The sequence below is a fragment of the Panthera pardus genome, unplaced genomic scaffold, assembly GCF_024362965.1.
Source record: "Panthera pardus isolate Hobbes unplaced genomic scaffold, ASM2436296v1 HiC_scaffold_21, whole genome shotgun sequence".
Taxonomy (NCBI): Eukaryota; Metazoa; Chordata; class Mammalia; order Carnivora; family Felidae; genus Panthera; species Panthera pardus.
Window position 1 is genome coordinate 52,915,637 of NW_026526777.1, and position 25,805 is coordinate 52,941,441.

At 36.6% G+C, this 25,805-nt stretch overlaps 1 protein-coding gene across 3 annotated transcripts in view; it reads left to right on the top strand.

Moving 5' to 3' along the window:
* The window catches only part of RC3H1 (ring finger and CCCH-type domains 1), an 85,600-nt gene that overhangs the window by 21,258 nt on the left and 38,537 nt on the right, over positions 1–25,805 (top strand). For all 3 annotated transcript variants that reach the window (XM_019425319.2, XM_053909267.1, XM_019425318.2), the window contains exons 2-6: positions 14,911–15,317; positions 18,710–18,830; positions 19,551–19,790; positions 20,238–20,413; positions 23,880–24,080. In XM_019425319.2, coding sequence (XP_019280864.1) covers positions 15,087–15,317; positions 18,710–18,830; positions 19,551–19,790; positions 20,238–20,413; positions 23,880–24,080 — 969 coding nt within the window. In that variant the 5' untranslated portion in view covers positions 14,911–15,086. The remainder of the gene's footprint in view (positions 1–14,910; positions 15,318–18,709; positions 18,831–19,550; positions 19,791–20,237; positions 20,414–23,879; positions 24,081–25,805) is intronic.

The following is a 25,805-nucleotide window of genomic DNA, read 5'->3' on the forward strand; positions in this document are numbered from 1 at the left end:
GGCTCAGCTGCCTGAGCCACCCAGGTGCCCCTCTTTTTAAATGTAAACATTTAAAGCTGCACACTTCTCTCTAAACCTTGCTTTAGTTGCATCTTATAAGTTTTTGTATTGTATATCTTGTCATTCATCTCAAAATAGTTTCTGGTTGCCCTTTTCACTTCTTCTTTGACTTATTGGTTATTTAGGTTATTGTGGTTTAATTTCCCTATGTTTGTGAATTCCCCAAATTTCTTTCTGTTATTTGTAATTTCATTCCATTGTGGTCAGAGAACATAACTTTAGCGATTTCAGTCCTCTTAAATGTATTGAGACTTGTTTTATGGTCTAGCATATGGTCTGCCTTGGAGATTGTTCCGTGTGTACCTGAAAAGAATTCTGTTGTTAGGTATTCTCTGGATGTCTTTAAGGTCTAGTTGGTTCATAATGTTATTCAACTCCTATAAATCCTTGTTGACCTGTGCATGCTAGTCTAGATGGTAAAGCCCTAGGTTTCTTCCCTAGCAGCAAGCTTTCCATTAGCTCAGTTGACTTTTTGTTGGAGAAAACAGAAATACTCCAGCTTGATACATTTGCTAATGTGTGTTGGCTGACTTTTTTCTGTATTAAAACCATAGAGAAAATCATGAGAGGGGAAAAAAAACCAAGAGACTCTCTGATTTTAAGGAACTTAGAGTCTAGTTATGGCTTAGCTAATTGCTCTATTGAGGGTATTGTTAACAGGGATAACTATAGTTAAGAAATCTAGTAATCTAGGTAAGAGATGTTGGTAACCTAAACTTAGATACTGGGAATGGATGGGAAGGTTTAAGGAAACATTAAAATGAAATGATAGGGCTTGGTGACTGATTAGTTAAGGGGGAAGGGTTTGAGGAAAAGGGAAAAGTCAGTTGATGATGCCCCATGCTTCTGTCAATGGGTAAGTGACTCATCATTGACATAGGGAACAAAGGTTTTTGGTAAGGTTGAAATGATTTGGGATGCTAGTTAGACATGGATGGCTAGTAACCAATTGATTATATGGCTCTGGTTGGCATTGAGAAAAGAGGTCTGGGGAGCCTGGGTGGCATAGTCAGTTAAATGTCCCACTTTGGCTCAGGTCAAGATCTCACAGTTCGTGGGTTCAAGCCCCACATCAGGCTCTGTGCTGGCAGCTCAGAGCCTGGAGCCTGCTTTAGATTCTGTGTGTGTCTCTCTCTCTGTTCCTCCCCTGCTCTCACTCTGTCTCTCCCTCAAAAATAAATAAACATTTAAAAAATTAAAAAAAAAAGAAGAGAGGTCTGAACTTGAGATACTGATTTGGAAATCATCAGCATGTAGTTGGTATTTGAAAGCTGAAAAATAGATGGAATTACTCGGGGAAATTTTGTAGAGGAAAGAATTGAGGTAGGAATTCTGGAAAATCATATATTCCAGAGATGGACAGAGAAGGAGAAACTCTCGACAGAGACACGCATGGAGTGGCTTGCCATTAGTGGATTATCTGGACAGTATGTCATAATAGAAACCAAAAGGGGACAGCATTTGTAGGAATAACTGGCCAACATTATTAAATGCTATATATAAAGAAATTAATGACTGAGACAGAACCATTGAATTTTAAAAGAAGGTTGTTGACATGTTTGTTAAGAGATGTTTCAACATAGTGGTTGGGATAGAGTGGGTAGTTTTAAAACTGAAAGGTGAGGGAGTAGAGAAAGAGCCTAAGAAGAGGACAAGGACAGGGATTGAATGACTTTTATTTATTTATTTTTTAAGTAACTCTATGCCCATTGAGGGACTCAAACTCACAACCCTGAGATCGAGAGTTGCACACTCCACTGAGCCAGCCAGGTGCCCCAACTTTTTTTTTTTTTTTTTTTTTAATTAAAGATTGGAGACATAAATGTTTTTTAAGCTCCTCTGAACAAGGATTTAACCATGCCTGTAGGGAAGGAAAGAACTAGTAAAGAGGGATAAATTGAAGAAATGGATTATTAGTGCTGCCCCAATAAACTATCTCAATTTCATTGAACTCCTCAGGAGTCTATAGGTTAGTAATTGACAGTCTGAAATATGAGTTTATGGGGCACAGGTTAGATTTATTTTTCCTCGTGAGCATTTACCCCTACATTCATGGTTACTGAATACTTGCCAATCAGGTTTGTCATTGCGTCTCAAAATAACTTCTGGAGACCAAAGGAACAAACTTCCTGTTCTGAAAATGAGCGATTATTGCAGCAGGAGGAGAGATTTCAAAACGTGACCTGAAAAACTATTTAAAGTCTAGTTAAAATATTTGGCCTAGGCGCCAAAAATTATTCATGGATCTTTTTTGTTGGGGCTGAGTTATCTTTAGGATTTAGAAAAGAGGCTTAATTAAGAAGACATCAATTTTCACAAAGAAAACAACCAATATCAGAAATTTGCATTTAATCTGAAAGCAATTAACAAAATAACAGATCAACTAAAATGCCAAGTGTATTCCAGAATATTCCTGATTTTGGTTATTATTAGTTCTTGTTGTGTTGTTGATGTTTGAACACCACTAAATGGTGATAACATACTTAGTTAACAATATAGTATATGTAATATTCAGTGGAGGATTAATGCAGAAGCTGAAAAAGTGAAGTAACCTTTGGCTGTTTTGCTATAATGCGAAGTTTTCTAAGTATTCCACAGATGCTTTAAAGATGACACGCTTTTTTCTTTTTTTTTATGTTTGTTTTTTTTTTAATCATCTTTTTTTTTTTTTAACGTTTATTTATTTTTGAGACAGAGAGAGACAGAGCATGAACGGGGGAGGGTCAGAGAGAGAGGGAGACCCAGAATCCGAAGCAGGCTCCAGGCTCCGAGCTGTCAGCACAGAGCCCGATGCGGGGCTTGAACTCACGGACTGTGAGATCATGACCTGAGCTGAAGTCGGACACTTAACCCACTGAGCCACCCAGGCGCCCTAGCCCCTCACCTCCCCCTTTTCTTTTTAAGATGATGCTTTTCTGCCACCTCTTTAATAACTGGTGATGTCCTCTTCAGTGTAGCACATTTACACACAACGTGTAACTTAACGTAGAATAAAAACCTGGAGCTTTAAAACTGTGCACACAAAGTTAGAGGTTGTCATTCACTTTCTAGAGTACCACTTCAACTTCAGATTAGGCAGCTTCTCCATGAATGAATGGTTTTATCTGTTTTTACTATTTCTTCTTCTAAATTTGGCATTATGCTGCAGGTAGAAATGTTTCTTTTTGTCCTTCTAAACACTGGATGGCTAAATAAGCCATCTAAATGATCCCTTTGCTGCTTTCTCAACACTTTTTATCAAGCCCTATCTTTTAGGCTTTCCTCCCTCTAAATCAGAAGCTATTCTCTCTATACCTGTCTGAAGTATTTGTCCGTTTGTACTGACATTAGCGTTTACATTATTTTATTTACATCTACAATGTGTGTTCACATATTTTGGGAAGATATTTTTACAATCAAAATTGAGTCTTGGGGCGCCTGGATGGCTCAGTTGGTTAAGCGTCCGACTTCGGCTCAGGTCATGATCTCACGGTCCTTGAGTTTGGGTCCTGTGTTGGGCTCTGTGCTCACAGCTCAGAGCTTGGAGCCTGCTTCAGATTCTGTGTCTCCCTTTCTCTCTCTCCCTCCCCTGCTCTGTACTCTGTGTCTCTCAAAAAGCAAATAAACATTAAAAAATAAATAAATAAAAAATTGGGTCTTTCTTCATAGGACATTATTGCTGGAAAAAACTTGAGCCTCCTTAAAAATCTGAGACTAGTATTTCATCTGTAAATTAATTGATACTCTGCTGAGAATTATAACACTGAGAATTATTATAATAAGCCTTCATTGATTTTTCTTCTTTTTGTTTTGATTTCCTGTTTTTTTGCTTTGTTTTTCAAGATTGTTAAAAATGTTCTCTGATGTTGCCCTGCATGTTAGTTGCTATGGAAATGTTCCAGAGAGATGACAAATTAAATTACGACCAAGAATACAGAGTTAAACTCCTCTCGTAGGGTAGAGTGTGAGGAAACCAAGGGTTTCTTCTTAAAATAAGGTTTTGCTTAATATATCTTTCTCAGGGCAGCTTATACCTCAGATTCACATAAGAGCTGAGTTGTAGTCTCAGCTCACAATATATCAGCTTCAGGCAAGTTATTTAATTCTGTTGAAGCTCAAGTGTTATCTATAAAATGGGCATAAAAATGCCTCAGAGGGGTGACTGGCCCAGATTAGATGCTTGATGAATTTCATTTCCATTTTCTCCCTCTAAGTCAGAGGCAGATAAAACGAACCTGTGTAGAGGAGATGGTAATACATTTTTAATAACTTTTTATTTATTTATTTTAGAGAAAGAGCACGAGCAGGGGATGGGGGCAGAGGTGTGGGGGTTGGGGTGGGGGAGAGAGAATCTTAAGCAGGTTCCACCTTCAGCTCAGTGCGGAGCCCAATCCGGGGGTCATCAGCTCTCTTCCATAACCGTGGGATCATGACCTGAGCTGAAATCAAGAGTCGGACACTCAACTGACTGAGCCAGGCACCCCTTTAATAATTTTTTAGATGTCAGTTTTTAATACATGTATAGATTAACGTTTTATTTATTTTTGAGAGAGAGGAAGAGTGTGAGCAGGGTATGAGCAGAGAGAGGGAGACAAAGAATTCAAAGCAGGCTCCAAGCTCTAAGTTGCCAGCACAGAGCCTGACGGGAACCCATGAACTGTGACATCATGACCTGAGCCCAAGTTGGACGTTTAACTGACTTAGCCACCTAGGCGCCCCACTTTATAATATAGTTAAATGAAATCTTCAAAGCAATATAATTTAGCTTTTAATTAGGGCTATTGTCTTTATATATTTTTTAAGTTTATTTATGTATTACGAGAGAGAGCGAGCAGGGGAGGGGCAGAGAGAGGGAGAGAGAGATAATCCCAAGCAGTTTCTGCACTGTCAGCACTGAGCCCGACCCGGGGTTTGTACTCCTGAATTGTGAGATCACAACCTGAGCCAAAATCAAGAGTTGGATGCTTAACCGACTGAGCCACCCACGCACCCCTGTATTTTTAAAGTATTGCATTTAAAAATTTGAAGACTAAGACTCTTTATTAAAAAAGACTTTAATGATTTTTAATAGCTTTATTGACATATAATTTACATACTTATAAAATTCACATATTTTAAGTGCACAATTCATTGATTTTTCGTAAATTTGCAGAATTGTGCAGTCATCACAATTCAATTTTAGGACATTTCCATCACCCTTAAAAGTTCCCTGCCTTGGCCTTGGGGCATCTGGGTGGCTCTGTTGGTTAAGTGTGGGACTCTTCATTTCAGCTCAGGTCATGATCTCACAGTTCATGAGTTCGAGCCCCACATTGGGCTCTCTTTAGTGGAGCCCCCTTCTTCGGATCCTCTGTCTGTCTCTCTTTCTCTCAAATGAATGTTAAAAAACAAAAGTTCTCCTTCCCTAAGGACTATTGGTCATCTGTAAGATGGCACAAGTTACGGTATTTAACACTACCAGCTTGGGAATTAGGCTGGCCAGGCTTAAATCATAGTCCTGCCACTTGCTAGCTTTGTGTCTTTGGGTACTTCTCTGTACTTTGGTTTCTTTACTTTATCATTAAAATGAAGGTAATACATACATTACAGCATTGCTGTGAATAATTAATTAGATACTGTATATAGAGCACTGAAAGTGTTGGCACCTACTTGGTACTTAACAGATACTGGTTACTGGTGGTAGTTCATATTGTGTTTTAGATTTATGGTGCACACTTAAACGAGAAAAGCATCTGAAAACACCTAGCATAATACCTGACACATGGTTTATTTTCAGAAAACCAAGCTCTTTTTCTGTACCATATCATAATCTTGTCTGTAGTACTTATGAGCACTATTCCTTGTGTAAAAATGTTAATATTCTTGAGGAAGTTATGATATTTTAAAATTTGGGCCTTCTTCAAGGTGAACTGATTGCTATTTATCATGTTGTTATGTATAACCAATTAGTAACAGTAAATATTACGACTTGCCATTTACGGAGGGGAATAGGCCTTGTTTTAACTGATAGGAAGGTTAACCATTGCTTTCATCATTGAGTAACAGTCACTTGTTTGGATTTTTGTTAGAAATAAAGAGGGTTCATCATCCATGCTTTTCAGATTAGAAAGGTTTCAGTAGAATTACTCCTGTTGAGCTAGGTTTGGGCTGACTGACCCCTAACACACAATGAGTTGTCTGGAGGCCTTGAGCACATGTGCTTTGATGAATAGAATTATTTAGGACTTTTTTTTTTTCCTGACAGAACCTTGCTCTGAAAAAGCTTAAAGAATCTGGATATTGGTGTTTAGTATTTTAGTCATTTTCTTTTTCTTTCTTTCTTTCAAGAGACCCAGCGCGAGTGGGTTGGGGGGGGGACAGAGAGGGGAGACACAGAATCCAAATCAGGCTCTAGGCTCTGAGCTGACAGCAGAGAGCCCGATGAGGGGCTCAAACTTGTGAACCACGAGATCATGACCTGAGCCGAAGTTGGACACTTAACCGACTGAGACACCCAGGTGCCCCTATTTCTTTTTGTTTTTTAACGTTTATTATTTATTTTTGAGAGAGAAACAATGCGAGCACTGGAGGGGTAAAGAGAGAAGACACAGAGCCCAATGCAGGGCTCGAACTCATGAACTGTGAGATCATGACCTGAGCTAAAGTTGGATGCTTAATCAACTGAGCCACCCAGGCGCCACTGTCAGTTTATTTCATAGGTTTACTCCATACTGAGAGAAGGTTTACTACATTCACTAAGCCATATGTCCTGTATAATTTAGATATGTTTTGTGGTTGAGGATGTTGTAAACATCTGTTTATGGGAAAACTTGGGGAATGTTTAGAAAGATGACTTTGGAGAAAGATGTTTAAGGAATGAGGAAGTGGAAATTGTTCTTAGATCTAATAACTACAGTTAATAACATTTTGACGTTCAAAAAAAAAATCTTTGCTTTATGATTTTATAGTTCCTAAAATAGAATCATCAAAGATTGAGTTACTATTCATAATCATCAAATTTCCCAAGCAAAATCAAACTTTTAAAATACTGTTTTCCCTCGGTCTTTCATACCTATCTTTCTGATCAAAAGAAAGTTGTTTTTTTGGGTTTTTTTTGTTTTTTTTTTTTTTAAGTTTATTTAAGAGAGAGAGAGAGAGCACGTGCATGCTGAAGGGACAGAGAGAGAGAGAGAAACACAATCAGGCTGTGCACCATCAGCATGGAGCCCAGTGTGGGGCTCAACCTCATGAACCATGAGATGACCTAGGCCGAAATCAAGAGTCAAACACTTAACCAACTGAGCTACCCAGGCGCCCCTAGAATGCTTTTATTTTTAGTGAAGAACTGGGTGCTGATTCTATGTGTTTATTCTATCAAGTTTGTTATAGTTGTCTCTAAGAACTATTTTACTGGAAAACGCAAGAGTTTAGCAACTATATACCTGATTTTACTATGTTGAGATGAAATGATACATAAAATTAATAAAATGTGCTAGTTCTTTGAAACAGGTAAATTATAGAGAAGTTATAAAAAGTTTTTAATGCATTTTGAAAAAAAAAACAACTAAGTTTTGAGAATTTGGATGTTCAAATGTATAAAGCAGTCCGTTTAATAAGGAGAAATGTTTTAGTCTTACAATAATTTATCTTAGAAGTAGCCTAAATTGTGTTCTAAATGTACTCTAGCTTCTCTTGTTTTCATTGTTTCAAAATTATTTGCACTTATAAAATTCATGATTAATTTTATAAGCTGCCCAACTGTATAACTTGCTGTTAATTTTGTTTGACATCTTTCCAGACCTTTTTCTTCCATCTGTTCATATCCATTAATACCCTGGGAACATGACCTCATCCCAGTTTGTTTAGATTATCTGTTATATGTACTTCTGTCTCTGTCTTTTACCTTTACCTTGATAGCATTTACCATGCCTTGGAGTCATGTATTTAGTTTGTGTCTCTGTTGTTTATATGGGTAATGAAAGAAACGATGGAAGCTCTGTGCAGACTTGCAAAGACTTGCTTGTTCACTATTTTTTATCCCTAGTGCTGGGCACATAGTAAAAACCCATAAAAGATTTTTATGCAAGTAACTGAATGTTTAATTTTTACTGGGAATGGAGAAAGGTTTTTAGGGTATAATTTCTAAGAAACACTGGTTTAGTACAGAAAGAGAGAAGAGTTGCAAATGACAACATTTAAAATACTTTTTATCCAGTTAATAATACATATTTGTATATTGACCTATATGGATAAAGAATCCGAAAAGAAAATAAACCAGGGGTTTGTCTGTGCAGGTGGATGGAAGTGAGGACTAGAGGGATGAGAGATAGGGGTGAGAAGGAGACATTTTGGTGTAATCATTTAAAAAAATGTTTGGTGCACGTGAACATCACTTTTAAAGAACTTACAAGAGTTTGTTGAGATTGTGGTGCAAATACAGAGGAAATATATGTTCATATAAATTACTATTTTTATTTTTTATATTCTTATGTTTTCACTAGTTACTTTATTTCAGTATGTCTGAATCAGTGATTTCTTCTCTCTTTTCTTTTCTTTTCTTTTTTTTCTTTATAGACAGAGAGACAGACACATCTTGAGCAGGGGGTGGGGTGGGGGCGGAGAGAACCCCAAGCAGGCTCTGCCCTGTCAGCTGTGGGATCATGACAGGAGAACTGAAATGAAATCAAGAGTCGCTTAACCGACTGAGTCACCCAGGTACCCCATCTGAGTCAGTGATTCTTATTTTCCCCTTCCCTTCCTCCTCAAATAAAACCTTTGAGAACTGATAAAAATTTGAGAATTGATAAAAGCCCTGGATCCTATTCCTGAAGGAATGAGCATGTGTATATAAACAATTTTACATATTTCCAAGGTTAATGGATGCCTTGATACAAGCCAAATATTGTTAACTGTAGTTTTAGTGTACAAGGATATTTTATTTTATTTTATTTCATTTTTTCAATTTATTTCTCTCCCTTTTTTAAAATGTATGCATGTATGTTTGTTTATTTTTTGAGAAAGTGAGAGTGTGCAAGCAGGGGAGAGACAGAGAGAGGGGGAGAGAGAGAACCCCAAGCAGGCTCCATGCTCAGCACAGTGCCCGACACAGGGCTTGATCCCATGACCCTGGGATCATCAGAATTAATAAGAGTCAGAGGCTTAACCCAACTGAGCCACCCAGGTGCCCCCACCCTTTTCTTTTTTTTTTTTTTAAATCCCAAGTTAGTTAACATACAGCATAATAATGGTTTCAGGGGTAGAATTTAGTGATTCATCACTTAACACATAACACCCATTGCTCATCCCAACTAGTGTCCTCCTTAATGCACGTTGCCCATTTAGCCCATCCCCCCATCCAGCACCCCTTCAGAAACCCTCAGTTTGTTCTCTGTATTTAAGAGTCTCTTATGGTTTGCTTCCCTCTCTGTTTTTATCTTATTTTTCTTTCCCTTCCCCTGTGTTCATCTGTTTGGTTTCTTAAATTATACATATGAATGAAATAATGATATTTGTCTTTCTCTGACTTATTTCACTTAACATAATGCATTCTAGTTCCATACACATTATTGCAAATGGCAGGATTTTATTCTTTTTAATCACTGAGTAATATTCCGTTGTGTATATACACACCACATCTTCTTTATCCATTTGTCAGTTGATGAACTTTTGGGTTCTTTCCATAATTTGGCTATTGTCAATAGGGCTGCTATAAATATTGGGATGCATGTGCCCCTTCGAATCAGCGTTTTTGTATCCTTTGGATAAATACCTAGTAGTGCAGTTGCTAGGTCGTAGGGTAGTTCTATCTTTAATTTTTGAGGAACCTCCAGAGTGGCTGTGCCACTTTGCATTCCCACCAGCAGTGCAAAAGTTCCCCTTTCTCTGCATCCTCGCCAACATCTGTTGTTGCCTGAGTTGTTAATGTGAGCCATTCTGACAGGTGTGAGGTGGTATCTCATTGTGGTTTTGATTTGTATTTCCCTGATGATGAGTGATGTCGAGCATCTTTTCATGTGTCTGTTAGCCATCAGGAGGTCTTCTTTGGAAAAGTGTCTGTCCGTGCCTTTTGCCCATTTCTTCACTGGATTATTTGTTCTTTGGGTGTTGAGTTTGTTAAGTTCTTCATAGAGTTTGGATACTAACCCCTTATCTGATATGTCATTTGCAAATATCTTCTCCCATTCCGTTGGTTGCCTTTTGGTGTTGCTGTTTCCTTCACTGCGCAGTTGTTTTTTATCTTTTTTAAAAAATTTATTTATTTTGAGACCAAGAAAAAGCGCAATTAGAGGAAGGGCAGAGAGAGAGTCTTCAGCAGGCGCCGCACTGTCACTGCAGAGCCTCATGTGGGGCTTGAACTCATGAACTATGAGATCCATCACCTAAGCAGAAGGGCAGTGCTTATTAACCAATTATTATTATTATAGTGCTTATTATTAATCCAGGTGCCCCACAGAAGCTTTTTATCTTGATAAGGTCCCAATAGTTCATTTTTGCTTTTTTCCCTTACCTCCGGAGACATGTTAGTATGCAAGGATATTTTAAAAATCAAGGGGTGGTGATAGGTTTATTTTCAAGGCAGTCTGATAGGGGTGCCGGGGACACTAAAACTAGAAACTTGGTTTCTAATCCTGGCTCTGCCGTTATCAAGCTGCATGACGTTGTAACTCTTTTACTTGTCTTGTTTTTGGTCTTCTTCATGTCGAATTGGTACAGTGGCAAGTGCACAGGCTTCACTGTCAAGTACTGATCCGAGGTGGTTGTGTCTTGATTTTGCTACACCTATGTGACCTTGCACAGAGTTCTCTGAATGTTAATTTTATTTCTCTGCAAAAAGAAGGAAAGTGATTCCAAGTTCTTTGGGTTTTAAAGATTGAATGGAAGGAGATGTTTGAAAATGTTTAATAATACTTGCTACTGATTGGGACATAAGAATGTTACCTCATCTTGAAAAATTAGGCAAGAACCAGATGATCTCTAAAGTGTCTTTTACCAATAGAATTTTGTGATTGTATTTTAAACAATTATTGTGGGGCGCCTGGGTGTCTCAGTTGGTTGAGTGTCCGACTTTGACTTGGGGTCATGATTTCACAGTTCGTGGGTTTGAGCCCTGCATCAAGCTCTCTGCTGTCAGCACCAGAGCCTGCTTTGGATCCTCTGTCCCCCTCTCTCTCTGCCCCTTCCCCACTGTTTTTCTCTCTCTCAAAATTAAATAAACATTTTTTAAAAAATCTTGTTACAACTTGTTACAACAGAATAATTTGGAAAACTTGTGGCAGCACAGTTCTGAGACCATGTAGGAGAGCAGTGAGTTTTCAAGTCTGTAAAACTGATGTTGATCATATTTTCTACCTGTTTTCCATATTGCACAGTGTCAGATGTCGTAAATCTCAAAAAGTTGCTTGCAATTTTAAGACTCATTAAAGAATAATATAGATTAGAATTTCTTAATTTAAGAGTTTTTAAGTCACTTATAATTTTATGAACAGATTTTCGCATGTCTTGTCAACTCTTGAAATTATAGGCAAAAACTTTACGTAGTCTAAATTATAGTGGGGAGCTATTAGCTTTCATAGTGAACAAGACAGATTAGATCTCAGCTCTTGTGGAGTCTATATTCTAATATTAGATAGATATTGAGTAAGCAAATAAAAATATAAGAAGAAAAATGTAACATAGATAATGTAAATGTTTTGTAGAGAATTTAAGTACAGCGATGGACTATAGAATGATTTGGAGTTTTAAGTGGCCAGGGAGGATGTGACATTTTTGGTGGCATCTAAGTGATGAAGAGTGCGATCCAATTCAAAGATTAGATAGAATACCTAGTACTAACATACTAAGGTGAGGATAAGTGTTAGAAAATGAAGTTGGAGAAATAATTACAGGTCATCTCATTTAGGGTTTTGTAAACAAGAATAAGAAATCCAGATTTTATTCTAAATATAATAGAAAGCTTTTTCAGGATTTTGGCTGGAGAATGATGTGAAAACTCAAAATAGAGACCTGATGATACCAGCATTTAGGAGTTTAAGAGATCAAAAACAGCCAGTGAGTTAGAAAGGATGAGGGGAATGTGGTTCATTGATGGTTTCAAGAAGCAGGGAGTTAGTAGTTGTCTGTTTCATATCTCATTGAGAAGACAAATGAGATTAGAACAAGGGCCTGACCATAGATTTGGCAGTAAGTTTAGCAGAATTACTGTGAAGTTAGTATTAGGGAATGCAGCTTTGTGGCATTGGTTTTTGAATGAAATCGCAAGTAGTTTCTTCCTACATTATATTTAACCTTTTATTTGTGAATGGTGATCTGGTTAAGAGTTTGGGTTTTGTGCCAGAACATCTGGGTTAATATCTTAGCTCTATTTCTTTTTATCTTACTCAGACTCTCTAAACTTCCACTTCTCATATCTGTAAAATGGGATAACAGTAATTACCTACCTTTTATGTGTTCTGTGTAAGGCGTTTAGCATAGTATGTGGCAAATAGCTGTATTCATAGTAAAAGTTATGACATGGTATAAAAACATTTATTATACATTTATTTGAGAGAGAGAGAGTGAGAGAGAGAGAGAATCTTAAGCAATTTCCACACTCAGCGCAGAGCCCAACCTGGAGTTTAATTCCATGACCCCCGGATCATGACCTGAGCTGAAATCAAGAGTCAGATGCTCAACTAACTGAGCCACCCAGATGCCCCAACATCTTACTATATTTTGTGCCCTTTGGGGGTTTGTGTAGTTTATAGTGTTTGAGAGAATTAAGTGCTTTGTTTTACCTGTACTTTAAGATGAACAAGTTTTAAGTTGTCTAGAAAGCCATACTAGTAAAAAGGAAGGAACCATTAAACTCTCTTTGCAGAGATTAACAGGATCAGATTCTTTGCAGGCATTGATATATGTTGCCATGCTAATCTATAGAAAAGTTTATGTGAGTGATGCTTTATCTACTTAATCAGGTTCAGCAAGCAATTTATGGCTAATTTCAGTTCCTTTTCTGAACATTATGTCTTCTCTAAAAATTTACCCCTTTTTTTTGAGCATTCTGCAAACCAATGTACAAATCTAGCATTTGAGTCTACAAGTGAATAATTAGATACTGTATTTTCTTTTTTTAACATTCCAGAGGAGTTTCAGTTTATTAAGTAGTAATAATTTATTATAATCATACTTGTAGCTACTCATAATGTATTTGATTAAATCTATTGTATTAGAAGTTTTTATCTTTAAAACATTATAGAAATCAAAATGTGAGTAATTTCTTTATTTGCTCATTCTTGTTATTGCAAGGGTCATTTCAACACACATGCAGATAACTTGGGGTGCCTGGGTGTCTCAGTCTGTTGAGCATCTGACTCTTGGTTTCTGCTCAGGTCATGATCTTTTGGTTTGTAAAATCCAGCCCCATGGTGCCTACTTGGGATTCTGTCTCTCCTCTCTCTGTCTGCCTCTCACCTGCTTGCATGTATGCACACAGCATGCTCTCTCAAAATAAATAAAGTTTAAAAAAAAATGAACTATTTCTTTGCCCATTCTTGTTATTGCAAGGGCTATTTTAACACACATGCAGATAACTCTAATTTTAGATCCTGAACATGAAATTAACTTGGTAAAATATATGTATCTTATAGCACCTTTGCAAAAACACAAACAAAGCTAAGATTACTCAGAAGGCAGATATTATGACTGTGCTGTTTCACTGTTTCCCTAGCAATTCAGTCTGGCACATAGTAGTGCTTAGTAAATATTTGTTGAATGAATGGATAAATTTTTAACATACCTAATGAAAACTGTTCTGTCATCAATAGTGGGTTTGCATTTAAGGTTGAGTTGTTTCAATAAAGCAAGAAGTAAATGTAATGCTCAAAGAATAAGGTATATAGATAATTTACTTTCCTAGTTAATTACAGCTTAATTGTTTTCATCTTTGTAAGCAGTTTCTCTTGAGCACAATCACATCTTTAACAACTTGTGATACTGTTACTTTCTTCTGTACATCAATTCTCATTTTTAGAAACTACAGTTAGATAAATAGTACATATTATTTAAGATGTGCTGTAAGTTTTAGGTTGAATTTTATATATAAAAAAAATTTCTGTTAGACACAGGTGATAAGTCAATTTGGCTTTTATCTTCTGCCAAAAAAGACGGTAGGAAATGAAATTTGAACTATAATTGTTGTACCATTAATAAATCTGAGAGTTAAAAAAAAATATTTTGAAGTAAATAATTGTAACTATGCAGTTGTTCTAACACAGCACACTATAGCAACAGGTGTAGGCCATAGCAGGGGCTTAAAGGTAACTAACTACTGGTAAATAAAATTCATAACGGTGTCTAAAACCCTTAAAAAGACTTTAAAAAATTTCACAGACTCTTTGTTATCTGATACCCAATTTGATGATAAAATATTTTGAGGTAGTTTTAATTTTAGGCCAATTTTTTAAAACTCTGTCTTGAGGTATAACATACACAGACGTGTACATATCATAAGTGTAGAGCTTGATAAATGCTCACAGCTGAACAGATTCATGTAACTGGTATGCAGCTCAAGAAACAATATTATTAGCCACTTTAAAAAGGCTAATTCTTAAATATAAAACAATCGTAGACTTAGATAAATTTGCGAGATTTAGATCCTGGATCTAACCTTGTTACTAACTTCATTTGTTACCTTGGGCAAGTTATTTTATCTTTCTGGGGTCCACTCCACATCTCTACAGCAAGGAGATGAGACTAGAAGTTTTATTTATGACTTTATTCTATGAAAGTGCAAAACAGTGGACCATAGTGATATAAATGTGGTATAAAAGATTGTAGGTAATAGAGTGTGAATGCAGTTTAATTGAAAAGGAAAACACACTAATTTTTTTCTTTTTTTTTCTGTTTGTTTTCCAGGTTATATTTCACACTATGTGCTGACTGTATCTACGGAAGATATTTAAAAAAAAAAACTTTTTTCAAAGATTTTGATTCCAGTGGAATCTTTGCTTTAGATTATTGTGTGTGTGTGTGTGTGTGTGTGTGTGTGTGTGTGTGTGTGTGTGTGTTAGTGAATTGTAACTCCAGTAACAATGCCTGTACAAGCTCCACAGTGGACGGATTTCCTCTCCTGCCCAATTTGCACTCAGACTTTCGATGAAACAATTCGAAAGCCCATCAGTTTGGGTTGTGGCCATACTGTCTGCAAGATGTGCCTGAATAAACTCCACCGCAAGGCTTGCCCATTTGACCAGACCACTATCAATACAGACATTGAGCTCCTCCCCGTGAACTCAGCATTGCTGCAGCTAGTGGGTGCTCAGGTAAGATGGGTGACTTATTCTTTTTAATCTCTGAGTGTATGTGTTTTCCTCTTAAGAGAAACTTGTTGAATTCAAATTGGGCAACATTGCCTTCTATCTAAATAGATAAAGTTCTGTTCAGTACCGTGCAGACCCTTTATTTTAGTGTGTTGGGAGATTTATTGTTGTAGTGCAGTGTTCCTCCGTCATAACAGTCATTTAATCTGGTGGTCAGCCTTTCTCAACAATCTTAGCTATTGAGATCACTAGAGAAACCTAAGAGGCAAATCACAAGGACTATTTTTCGAGAGAGAGAGAGAGAGAGGGAGGATGTGTGGGGCAGAGGGGGAGGAGGGAGGGAGAGAGAACGAACAAATGAATGAATGAATGAATAAATCCCAGGCAGGCTCTAGGCTCAGTGCGGAGCTCAACATGGGGCTTGATCACACAGCTGTGAGATCATGACCTGAGCTGAAATAGAGTTGGACGCTCAGCCAACTGAGCCACCCAGATTCCCCTTCCTTTTTTTTTTTTTTTTTAAAGGACCTCTTAATATTGGGGAAAATATTACTCATAAAAACCATTGCATTTTACTAAATAGGAGAAGTGAAGCTACTTCAGATAATTTTACTTAGTAGACACTACTCAAATGAAAGATGAAGAAGGTGACAAAAACTGTAGAGTGCATAGCCTTTGGGAATCATTTTTCTAGAGTAGGAGGAAATATATCCCCAGCTACCTAAATAAAGGTAAAAGTAAGTCTGGCAGTTCTGATGGTAATATTCTGAAAATTTTCTCTCAGTATTCTCAAAGTAGAGATCAGTAGTATCCTCAGAAGATTTCACAAAGTCAAGGGAGGTGAGTTTTTGGAAGCTAGATAGTTACTTAAGTAATCCCTTGCTAAATTTGCATAGTTTGAGTCTGAAATGCCATATATTTATCATAAGTCATTTTTCCGAATAGATATGCTAGAACTTTGGATCTGGCCCCATTAATATTTTCTAGATCAGTCTTGATGTAAACTGCTAAAATGTAGGAAAGGTTGATATTACGTATGTTGGAGATAAAGAGAATAGAGTAGTTTATTCAAAAAGAAAACTTCTTTTATTGATAAACCTCTCTTGTGATGTCACCAACACTATAAAATATTTGTCAAAAGGGAAAGTGCAGTTGATCCTTTTTCTTCTTGTACTTAATTTTTCATTTCATAATCATTTATCTTTTTATTTTGAAAATCCTGCTATCACATTTTGGAAACATTTTTTAAAAATGGACTTAATAGGGATAATAATTTTAGAAATACACTATTTTTTTTTTAAATAGCAAATAACCAAGGGGGCACCTGGGTGGCTCAGTCAGTTAAACAACTGACTTCGGCTCAGGTCATGATCTCATGGTTCATGGGTTTGAGCCCCGCGTCAGAATCTGTGCTGACAGCTTAGAGCCTGGAGCCTGCTTCAGATTCTGTGTCTCCCTCTGTCTCTGCTCATTCTCTGTCTCTCTTTGTCTCTCAAAAATAAATAAATGTTAAATAGCAAATAACCAAGGCTTGCTTTTTTCATGAAGTTGTCTAAAGATGAACTCCTTTCTGCAAAATGAGTAAGACTATGTCATACCTTACCTGAAACAACTAATGTTTATGAAATTTGAGGATAGGGCATTTTAATGTATAGTAGCCACTATTTTAGCCCTAAAGAGTTCCATTAAAAAACTGTTGACTTAATGCGTGAATTAAGCAAAGTTGCAGTATATAAAAGCAACATGCAAAAATTAGTTACATTTTTATACACTAACAATGAACAATACAAAAGGAAACTAAGAAAACAATTCCATTATGGCAGCATCAAAATAATAAAATACTTGGGAATAAAAGGTGAAAGGCTTATGCACTGAAAACTACAAAACGTTGAAAGAAATTAAAGAAGACATAAACAAACGGAAAGACATTGCATGTTCCTGGATTGGCAGACCCAAAGAAATCTACCAATTCAGTGTAAGCTCTGTCAAAGTCACAATGTGTGGTGGTGTTTTGGTTTTTTTCCCCAAAAGAAACAAACAACAACAACAAAAAACCCTAAAATTTATATGGTATCAGAAGGGACCACAAAATAGTCAAAAAAATCTTGAAAAAGAACAAAGATGGAGGAATCACACCCCAGATTTTGAAACTGCAAAGCTATAGTGATGAAGACAGTGTGATACTGGTATAAAGACAAACATTTAGATCAGTAAAATAGAGTCCAGAAATAAACTCACACATACGAAACGATTTTTGACAACATTGCAAAGACCATTCAGTGAAGAAAGGACAGTTTTTCCAACAAATGGTGCTGGGAAAACTTGGATATCCAAATGTGTACCAGAATCCATTTGGACCCCTACTTCACGCCATCTACAAAAATTAACCCAAAATGAACCAATGTAAAAGTTAAAACTACAGAACTCTTAAAATAAAATATAGGCATAAGTCTTTGTGACCTTAGAATAGGCAGTGAGGTTTTTTTTAGATAGGACACGAAAAGTACAAGAAATAAAGGATAAATTGAACTGAAGACTTAAAACTTTGTCCTTCAAAGGACACCATCGGAGTGAAAGAACAACTCACAGAATGAGAGAAAATAATTGTAACTCATAGATCTAAAAGTTGTGTCTCAGATGTAATAAAGACTCCTACAACTCAATAATAAAAAGGACATAATTTTAAAATGGGCAAAGATCTGGACGCCTCACCAGAGAAGATACACGGATGGCAAATGAGCTGATGAAAAGTTGCTCGACGTAATTTGCCACTAAGGAATTACAAATTAAAACCACGAGATGCTGCTACACACCAGTTAGAATAGCTTCAAGGTCCAAAACACTGACAGCACCAAATGCTGGTGAGGATGTGGAGCAACAGAAACTCTTATTGCTGGTGAGAATGCAAAGTAGTGTAGTCACTTTGGAAGTTACTGCACGACTCTATGATTCTGTTTACATGAAATGTCCAAAATAGGCAAATCCACAAGAGACAGAAAGCCAATTAGTATTTTCTTATGGTTGGTGGGGAGTTGGGAGGAAATATGGGAGGGGTGACAGTTAAGAGTATGGTGTTCTTTGGCGGGGTGATGAAAATGTTCTAAAATTGTAATGGTTACACACCTGTGAATATACTAAAAACCATTGAATTATGTATCTTAAATGGGTCGCCTACATGGTATACAAATTATGTTTTAGTAAAGCGATTATAAAACCAAAATAATGCATTAAATTTAGTGTGTTAGTATAGAAAAGGTCTTTTGAAAGGCTTCAGTAAATTTAGTGGCAGTTTTGATGTTACCACTGTTAGAGTAGCAGTGCATAAAATATACTTAATAAGACATTTGTTTAATTAATTAGTGTGCACTCATACAGACCTTTTTTTTGACCTCAAGGTCCCTGAGCAGCAGCCCATTACTCTGTGTAGTGGGGTTGAAGATACAAAGCATTATGAGGAAGCCAAGAAATGTGTAGAAGAATTAGCATTGTACCTGAAACCACTCAGCAGTGCTAGAGGTGAATCAGATGCAACTATCCGTGCCAAATAAATGTTTATGAAAGATGCTTTTCTTACCATAAAAATGGTGGGGTGTAAGTGAATGTTAATGAAATTCACTTATTTATTGTAAGTCAAACCCACTAGTACTAAATAGTATCATTACAAACCATTCCAACAGATGAATTTAAAGTTTATGTGATGTTGGAAACATTTGAATGAGTTGCAAAAGTAAGTGTGAATATACTAGTGGTTTCAGGAGGGCTCCCCGCCATTTGACAACTCTGGATTGTCTGCCTTCTTTTCAGTTTTATATGATGTGCCATAGAGAGTGTAATAAACTTGGGAGTTGCTGTTACCGCCTTGCCATTATGGCTTATCGTTTCAATAGGAACATAAAATTAACTGTTATGAAATAATATGCCAGAATTGTTATGACCTCAAGATTTGGGTCTTAAATTAATTATTAATTTTGTCCCTCCATGGTTGTGATGAATAATAATATATTTAATGTTACAATGAATATTATTTTTACATGATATAACAACTTTTGTATATTTTTAAAATGAAAACGAGGCTTTTATTTATATCATTTTATCTCTTGTTTATTTTAAATATCCTAGTAGAAACCAGAGCTGTTCACATATCCATGAAGTCAGTCAGCCCATCAGAGGAAATTTTTTTGGACTCTTAAAAGCTGCATTGTAAACCTAGAAATAACTTTTTACTCTCTTTTAAAGGAGTGGGTCTGAATAGCACTACTCAGAGTGTTCTGAGTCGCCCAATGCAGAGGAAGCTGGTGACTCTGGTCCACTGCCAACTTGTGGAAGAGGAAGGCAGGATTCGTGCTATGAGAGCAGCTCGATCTTTAGGTGAACGAACAGTTACAGAGCTCATTCTTCAACACCAAAATCCTCAGCAACTGTCCTCCAATCTCTGGGCAGCAGTCAGAGCTAGGGGCTGCCAGTTCCTTGGACCAGGTATGTGATTAAAGTTTGATATTTATTATGCCAGTAATTCTAAAAGTATGGTGTCAGAACTGTAAGTGCCATGTAGAAAGACTAGTTCTTTGCAATATTCTGTTGTTACAAAATAATATACCACTTGACGATCATGGCTTGGGCAATTCCGTGTCAGTTTTTTAGAGCACTTAAAACTTTTAATGGCAAAAGTTTTCATTTTGATAGAGATATTTCTTGAATGTATTAATTTTTTATCTGTTTTCTTAAATAAAATATATAGAGTGTAGTATAAAATTGCCCCAAAATAGTTAGAAAGTATAACTGTGAATACTTTTTGTGTTTTTGTGTTGTGTTGCCCATTAATTAAGTGGCACCTGCAGAAGTTTTTGAGTATTGCCCTTCTAATAAATAGATGTGTCTTATCTTTGCATATGATAAATTCTGGTTTTGCCCAACTTTTCCTAGCAATGCAGGAGGAAGCTCTAAAGCTGGTTCTCTTGGCCTTGGAAGATGGTTCTGCTTTGTCAAGAAAAGTATTGGTTCTCTTTGTGGTGCAAAGGTTGGAGCCACGGTTTCCTCAAGCCTCTAAAACTAGCATTGGGCATGTTGTCCAGCTCCTTTATAGAGCCTCCTGCTTCAAGGTATGAACCAGGGAACCAGCGTTACATTTGGGCTTGAAAGGAAACCTTGTCTTTTTCCCCAACTTAAATAGTAAATCTTTGAGTTTAATAAAGTTGCCCCCTCAGAAAATTTCAACATTTCAAGAATGTAGATGGTATCCTATTAAAGTTAAATCTTGTTACATTGAATTTTGTATATTAGATAATGAACAACATAAACCGAGGCTTATATAGATGTTTATATTTGAAGAGACCATTAAACTGTGTCATTTCCCCGCCGAGACTATAAGCAGAATTGGTCTGAGCAGAGAGTCATTGAAGCAGGAAGAAATTTTATTTGGCTCTTTGCTCCTGCTATAATTCCATATACACAGTGGGGTTAAAACAGTACTGGAGCTCCATTTGCCATTTTCTTTTCAGTGTAGATAGTGATGCTGGACTTCTTCTTTTGTATCCCAGATTGAATCAGCACTGCTTCCAACATTGGTGCTCACTATGTATCATTTATTTTTCATCCTGTTTTCCTGACTTCTTAATGTCAAGGCTTCTTCTTCTAACTTTTTTAATGTTTATTTTGGAGAGAGAGGGAGAGGGAGCCTGTGTGCGCAGCTGGGGGAGGGGTAGAGAAAGGGAAACAGGATCCGAAGCGGGCTCCCAGCGCTGACAGCAGAGAGCCAGCCCAACGTAGGGCTTGAACTCACAAACCATGAGATCATGACCTGAGCTGAAGTCGGATGCTTCACCGACTGAGCCACTCAGGTGCCCCATCTAAGGCTTCTTACTTCTGACACAACACATAACTAGTACTTCATGAACCAGGCATGCCTCTGAAATTGTTTTAATTCATACAGCCTATAAGGAAACCCATTCCTTGGTCACCATGTCCCCTCATCTGACACTCAAACTAAAGAATCCTACGTCCTACTATAGTCTTGTCTATGTTCTCATTTTCTGAGAAAGATGAAATGGTTCACAGAATCAACAGGAAAGCATACCAATTTAATTAAAAAAAAATTTTTTTTAAGCTCTAACTAAATGCCAATATTCTTAAGTTTCTTTCTAGAGACAGATTATATATATATACTGAAAATGTGCTGTGGACTCCAGGTTTGTACCCAACCCTGTCCTTGCCTTAAAGCACCTCTGGAACTGTGAGAAACTCTAGCCAAAATAACTCCCAACTGGCTCAGATTGTCCCTGAATAACTCAACATTTGTTGTAATGATTGTAATAACATGATTTTACAGTGTCGTCTGGAATACAGTTTAGAATGTCTGTCTGCTTCTAGAGTTCTTTGTTCTCTACTAACAGCACCAGACAGATACAGTATTGCAAGCTTGAAAAAGAAAATGAAAGAAAAGGAAATCTAGCCTTCTCCTGTGAAGTAGTAAGCGATCCAAAAACCCTAAAATACCTACAGTGAACCTCTTTCAATCCTAATTAGAAGTATTAATAGTAATTAAAAAGAGATTGGAAGTTGCAAAAAATCCAGTTTTTCACTTGAGTCATGATTATGTTTCTTTATTGTCTGCCTGCTTTCTTCTCTTGCCGGTAATAATGTACTATTAGTACATATTAACTAAATTAACTGAACATATTAACTATTAGTTATTAACATTTAATATAATATTAGCAGTTATTAACAGTTAACATAATATTAACAATTAAACATTAACTAAATTAACTCATTTAATTCTCTAAGCTTTTCCCTCCTCCTTGCAGCTATATGTGTCTGTATAGGTGTGTTCTAGTTATGTCCTTTTAGCATCTTTTATTTCCATTTGAAAAACCTTTTCAAACTGGGGTAATTCTGGTCCTTCTGAGCACAGTTATAGTTCCAGGAGTTACTTTAGACATTGCATCTCTTGGAAATCTTTGATTGTTTTTAGTTAAAAGAGAGTTTTGAGAGCCAAGTCCAGGGAACCCTATTATATCATATAGAAAAGATTCTACATTTTAATAATATTTAGCTTATATTGAGAGTATGTTTTTGTACATACTCATACACATGTGGTCTTTTGACTTGCCTTTAACAAGTCAAACAAGTCTTTAACAAGATTTTTCTTTTAATTGGTTGGTCTTTGTACGGACTTAGCTAACAAAATTTAAGTTAGACTTTCTTGGAATAAGAATGGAATACATTTTAAAATATAATGTCAGTGTGACCTAGAAATCTTGACTAACATATTCTGTAGTTTTTCTTTGATGGAAAAAAAATGAAAATTTTCTACTAGAGGAAATTGAGACCTTACGAAAATAAAGCAATGATTTTTAAAAAAGAAAAAAATACTCATGCAGTTATTGTGAAAAAAGCAGTGTATGTTTCTTCTTCATAACTGTGGATTATTACTGTTGGGCTTGCTTGGCGTTGAGCTAGGTGGTACTCCTAACAGAGCACCATTCAGATGCTGGCATGATTCTAAAAATGAATAATCTGTGCTTAGCTTAATTTTCCATGGAGTTTTGCAGTCCAGGCCACCATCAGAAAGTGCAAAATAATAATGATGATAATATCTTTTAGTGATTAAAATGATTAACACTTATTGAGCCCTTAGCATGTGCTAGTCAGTGTGTTAACTTATTAACCATCATATTGACATATTAACTCATTGAATTCTCTAAGCTTGTTGAGGTAGTTACTGCTGTTATTTTTGTTATATCGTTACATTTTGAGTCAAGTGGGGTTTAGGCCAAAGGCTCAACAAATCAAAGTAAAATAATTAATTCTAGTCCAGGATCACCTGTATCCTAATATACTGTAGAATATATTTTACCTTAACACACATATGCGTGTACACACACACATACACACACAGACACACACGTGTATACACACACACAGACATATGTATATATAAAAAAGTAGGCTCCACACCCAACATGGGGCTTGAACTCATGACTCAGACCAAGAGTCACATGCTGTCACTGACTGAGCCAGCCAGGCGCCCCACATATTTTCTTCTTTTCAGGAATGCATATGCAGGGAGGTCTACATGTTTCAGTTGGTTGAGTGTCCTACTCCTGATTTTGGCTCAGGTCACGATCCCAGGGTCGTGAGATAGAGCCCCATGTCGGGCGCCGTGCTGAGCCTGGGGCCTGCTTGGGATTCTCTCTCTCTCCTTCTCTCTTTGCCCCTCCCCCACTTGTGCTCATTCTCTCTCTCTCTCTCCTAAACAAATAAACGTTTAGGGGGAAAATTCATATACATACTCCTACAATTTAAATAAACTGTATATGTGTTAAGGTCTATCCAGTCTTGGGACTTTGCCCCAGCACATAGTCATTCTTTCTGTAAGTCCTATTCAGAAGAGTTTGACATCTATAAAGGGGGAAATATTTTACACGCAAAACAGTGTGTTCATTTTATCTTGCTATTGTTGCTGAAAGAAATTTGTTATATTAAAAATTGTTCTCTGTATGTGTTCATGTAAAATACAAACTCATTTTGTTTCTTACCTGCCTCATGAGATTATGTGTGTCTTACTAGGTCACCAAACGTGATGAAGACTCTTCTTTGATGCAGCTGAAGGAAGAATTTAGAACCTATGAAGCTCTGCGGCGAGAACACGACTCTCAGATAGTGCAGATTGCCATGGAAGCAGGCTTACGGATTGCACCAGACCAATGGTCCTCATTGCTTTATGGAGACCAGTCTCACAAGTCTCATATGCAGTCAATCATTGACAAGGTAGACCCTTTTATGTTCCTTACTTCTTAGACACATCTTGGAGTTTTGATAATTGATGATTTAGTAATTTATTTAACAAATGTATGTTAGAGTGAATACCATATGTCAGGCTCTTCTTACAAGTTATATTATCTGTAGCTGAGTATCATAACTAGGCACATCATTACCAGTTTGTTCATATAAATTAAATTGATGTACAAGTGACATCATTCATATAAGATTTCACTATAGGGGAGCCTGGGTGGTCCAGTCGGTTAAGCGTTCGACTTCAGCTCAGGTCATGATCTCACAGTTCGTGAGTTTGAGCCCCGCATCAGGCTCTGTGCTGACAGTTCCGAGCCTGGAGCCTGCTTTCAATTCTGCATCTCCCTCTCTCTCTGCCCCTCCCCTGCTCATACTGTATCTCTCTCCCCTTCAAAAATAAATAAAAACATTAAGAAAAGAATAAAAAGATTTCACTGTAGTGTTCTAACGCTTTGTCCTACACTCTTTAGTATTCTTCTTGAGTGTCTTCCATCTCTATTGTTGTTGCCTCTCTTTATTCTTTCTTCTCTGAGTTTTAATCATTGTTAAATCATTAAGCCCATTTTCTAAAGGCCTTTATTGTCTTCCTGTAACAGCCATTTAATGGTCTGGAAGATGTGTAAGTTGAGATTTCTTAAGATTCTCAGTCACAATAATTTCACATAATAAGTTACTGAATCATTCTAGGTTTGATCAGATTTTCAATAAATATATTTCTACTTTTTCTGTTCTTTGTTATGATATAAAGATCAGTAAGAGTACTAGAGTAGCTCCATTATGGCTGACTCTAAGAACTGTATTTAATTTTGTTAAAGCTAGGGTAATACCGTAATTGTTTTTGTTGTAATTCAACATGAAATATATGAAAGTGCAAAAAAAAAAAAGGTCTTAAAGCAGCATGTAAATATATTACGTTCAGTAATAGCATTAATTTTTACTATTTTACCTTAAATACTTGTTTTCATTAGAATCCACCTCACAATTTGCAGAAATTAAGATCAATATGTAAGAGTAGTCTAAATATAATACTATTTAACACTTACTGAGAGCCTACTAATGCCTCATGGGATAATCATTTAATCCTTTTAATAGACCTGTATTATTAAAGGTCTTAAAGGTATTATTAAAGGAGACAGAGAGAGGTTAAATACATTTCTCGGGGGTAATATAGGTAATCAGTGATGGGGCTGGATTTGAACTCGGGTATAGTGATTCTAGAATCTATGTTCTTAGCCACAAAATCTCTTTCCGGACTATTCTGCCACTTTTTTTTTTTTTTTTTTTTTTTTTTTTTGGCTGTTCCCAAAGATAGGATTCTTTGAATGAGTAGTGTATTGATGTCAAAGGACAGTTGCAAAATGTGTTTTATAACTGCCTGTTACATAATTTCCAATGTAATATATTTTTGTCCTATAAATCTTTTCTAGATACTTTTGCCCAAATTCTACCTCCCAACTCCTAGGTCTGAAATTATGCAGCTGACTGATGAAAATGTTTTGAAACTTTAGTAATGGTCTCTTATAGGAGTAGCTATCTACCCTGAAGAGAAACTTGGCTTGCTTTTATAAAGATTCTCTTAAGGAGGTTGACCTTTTTGTGTGAACTAGACTATATAATTTATCCTATAACAGTATCCTCACATCATGAGCAATAGTTCGAATAATATCCCGAGACCTTCTTACAACAAACTGGTAAACAAAC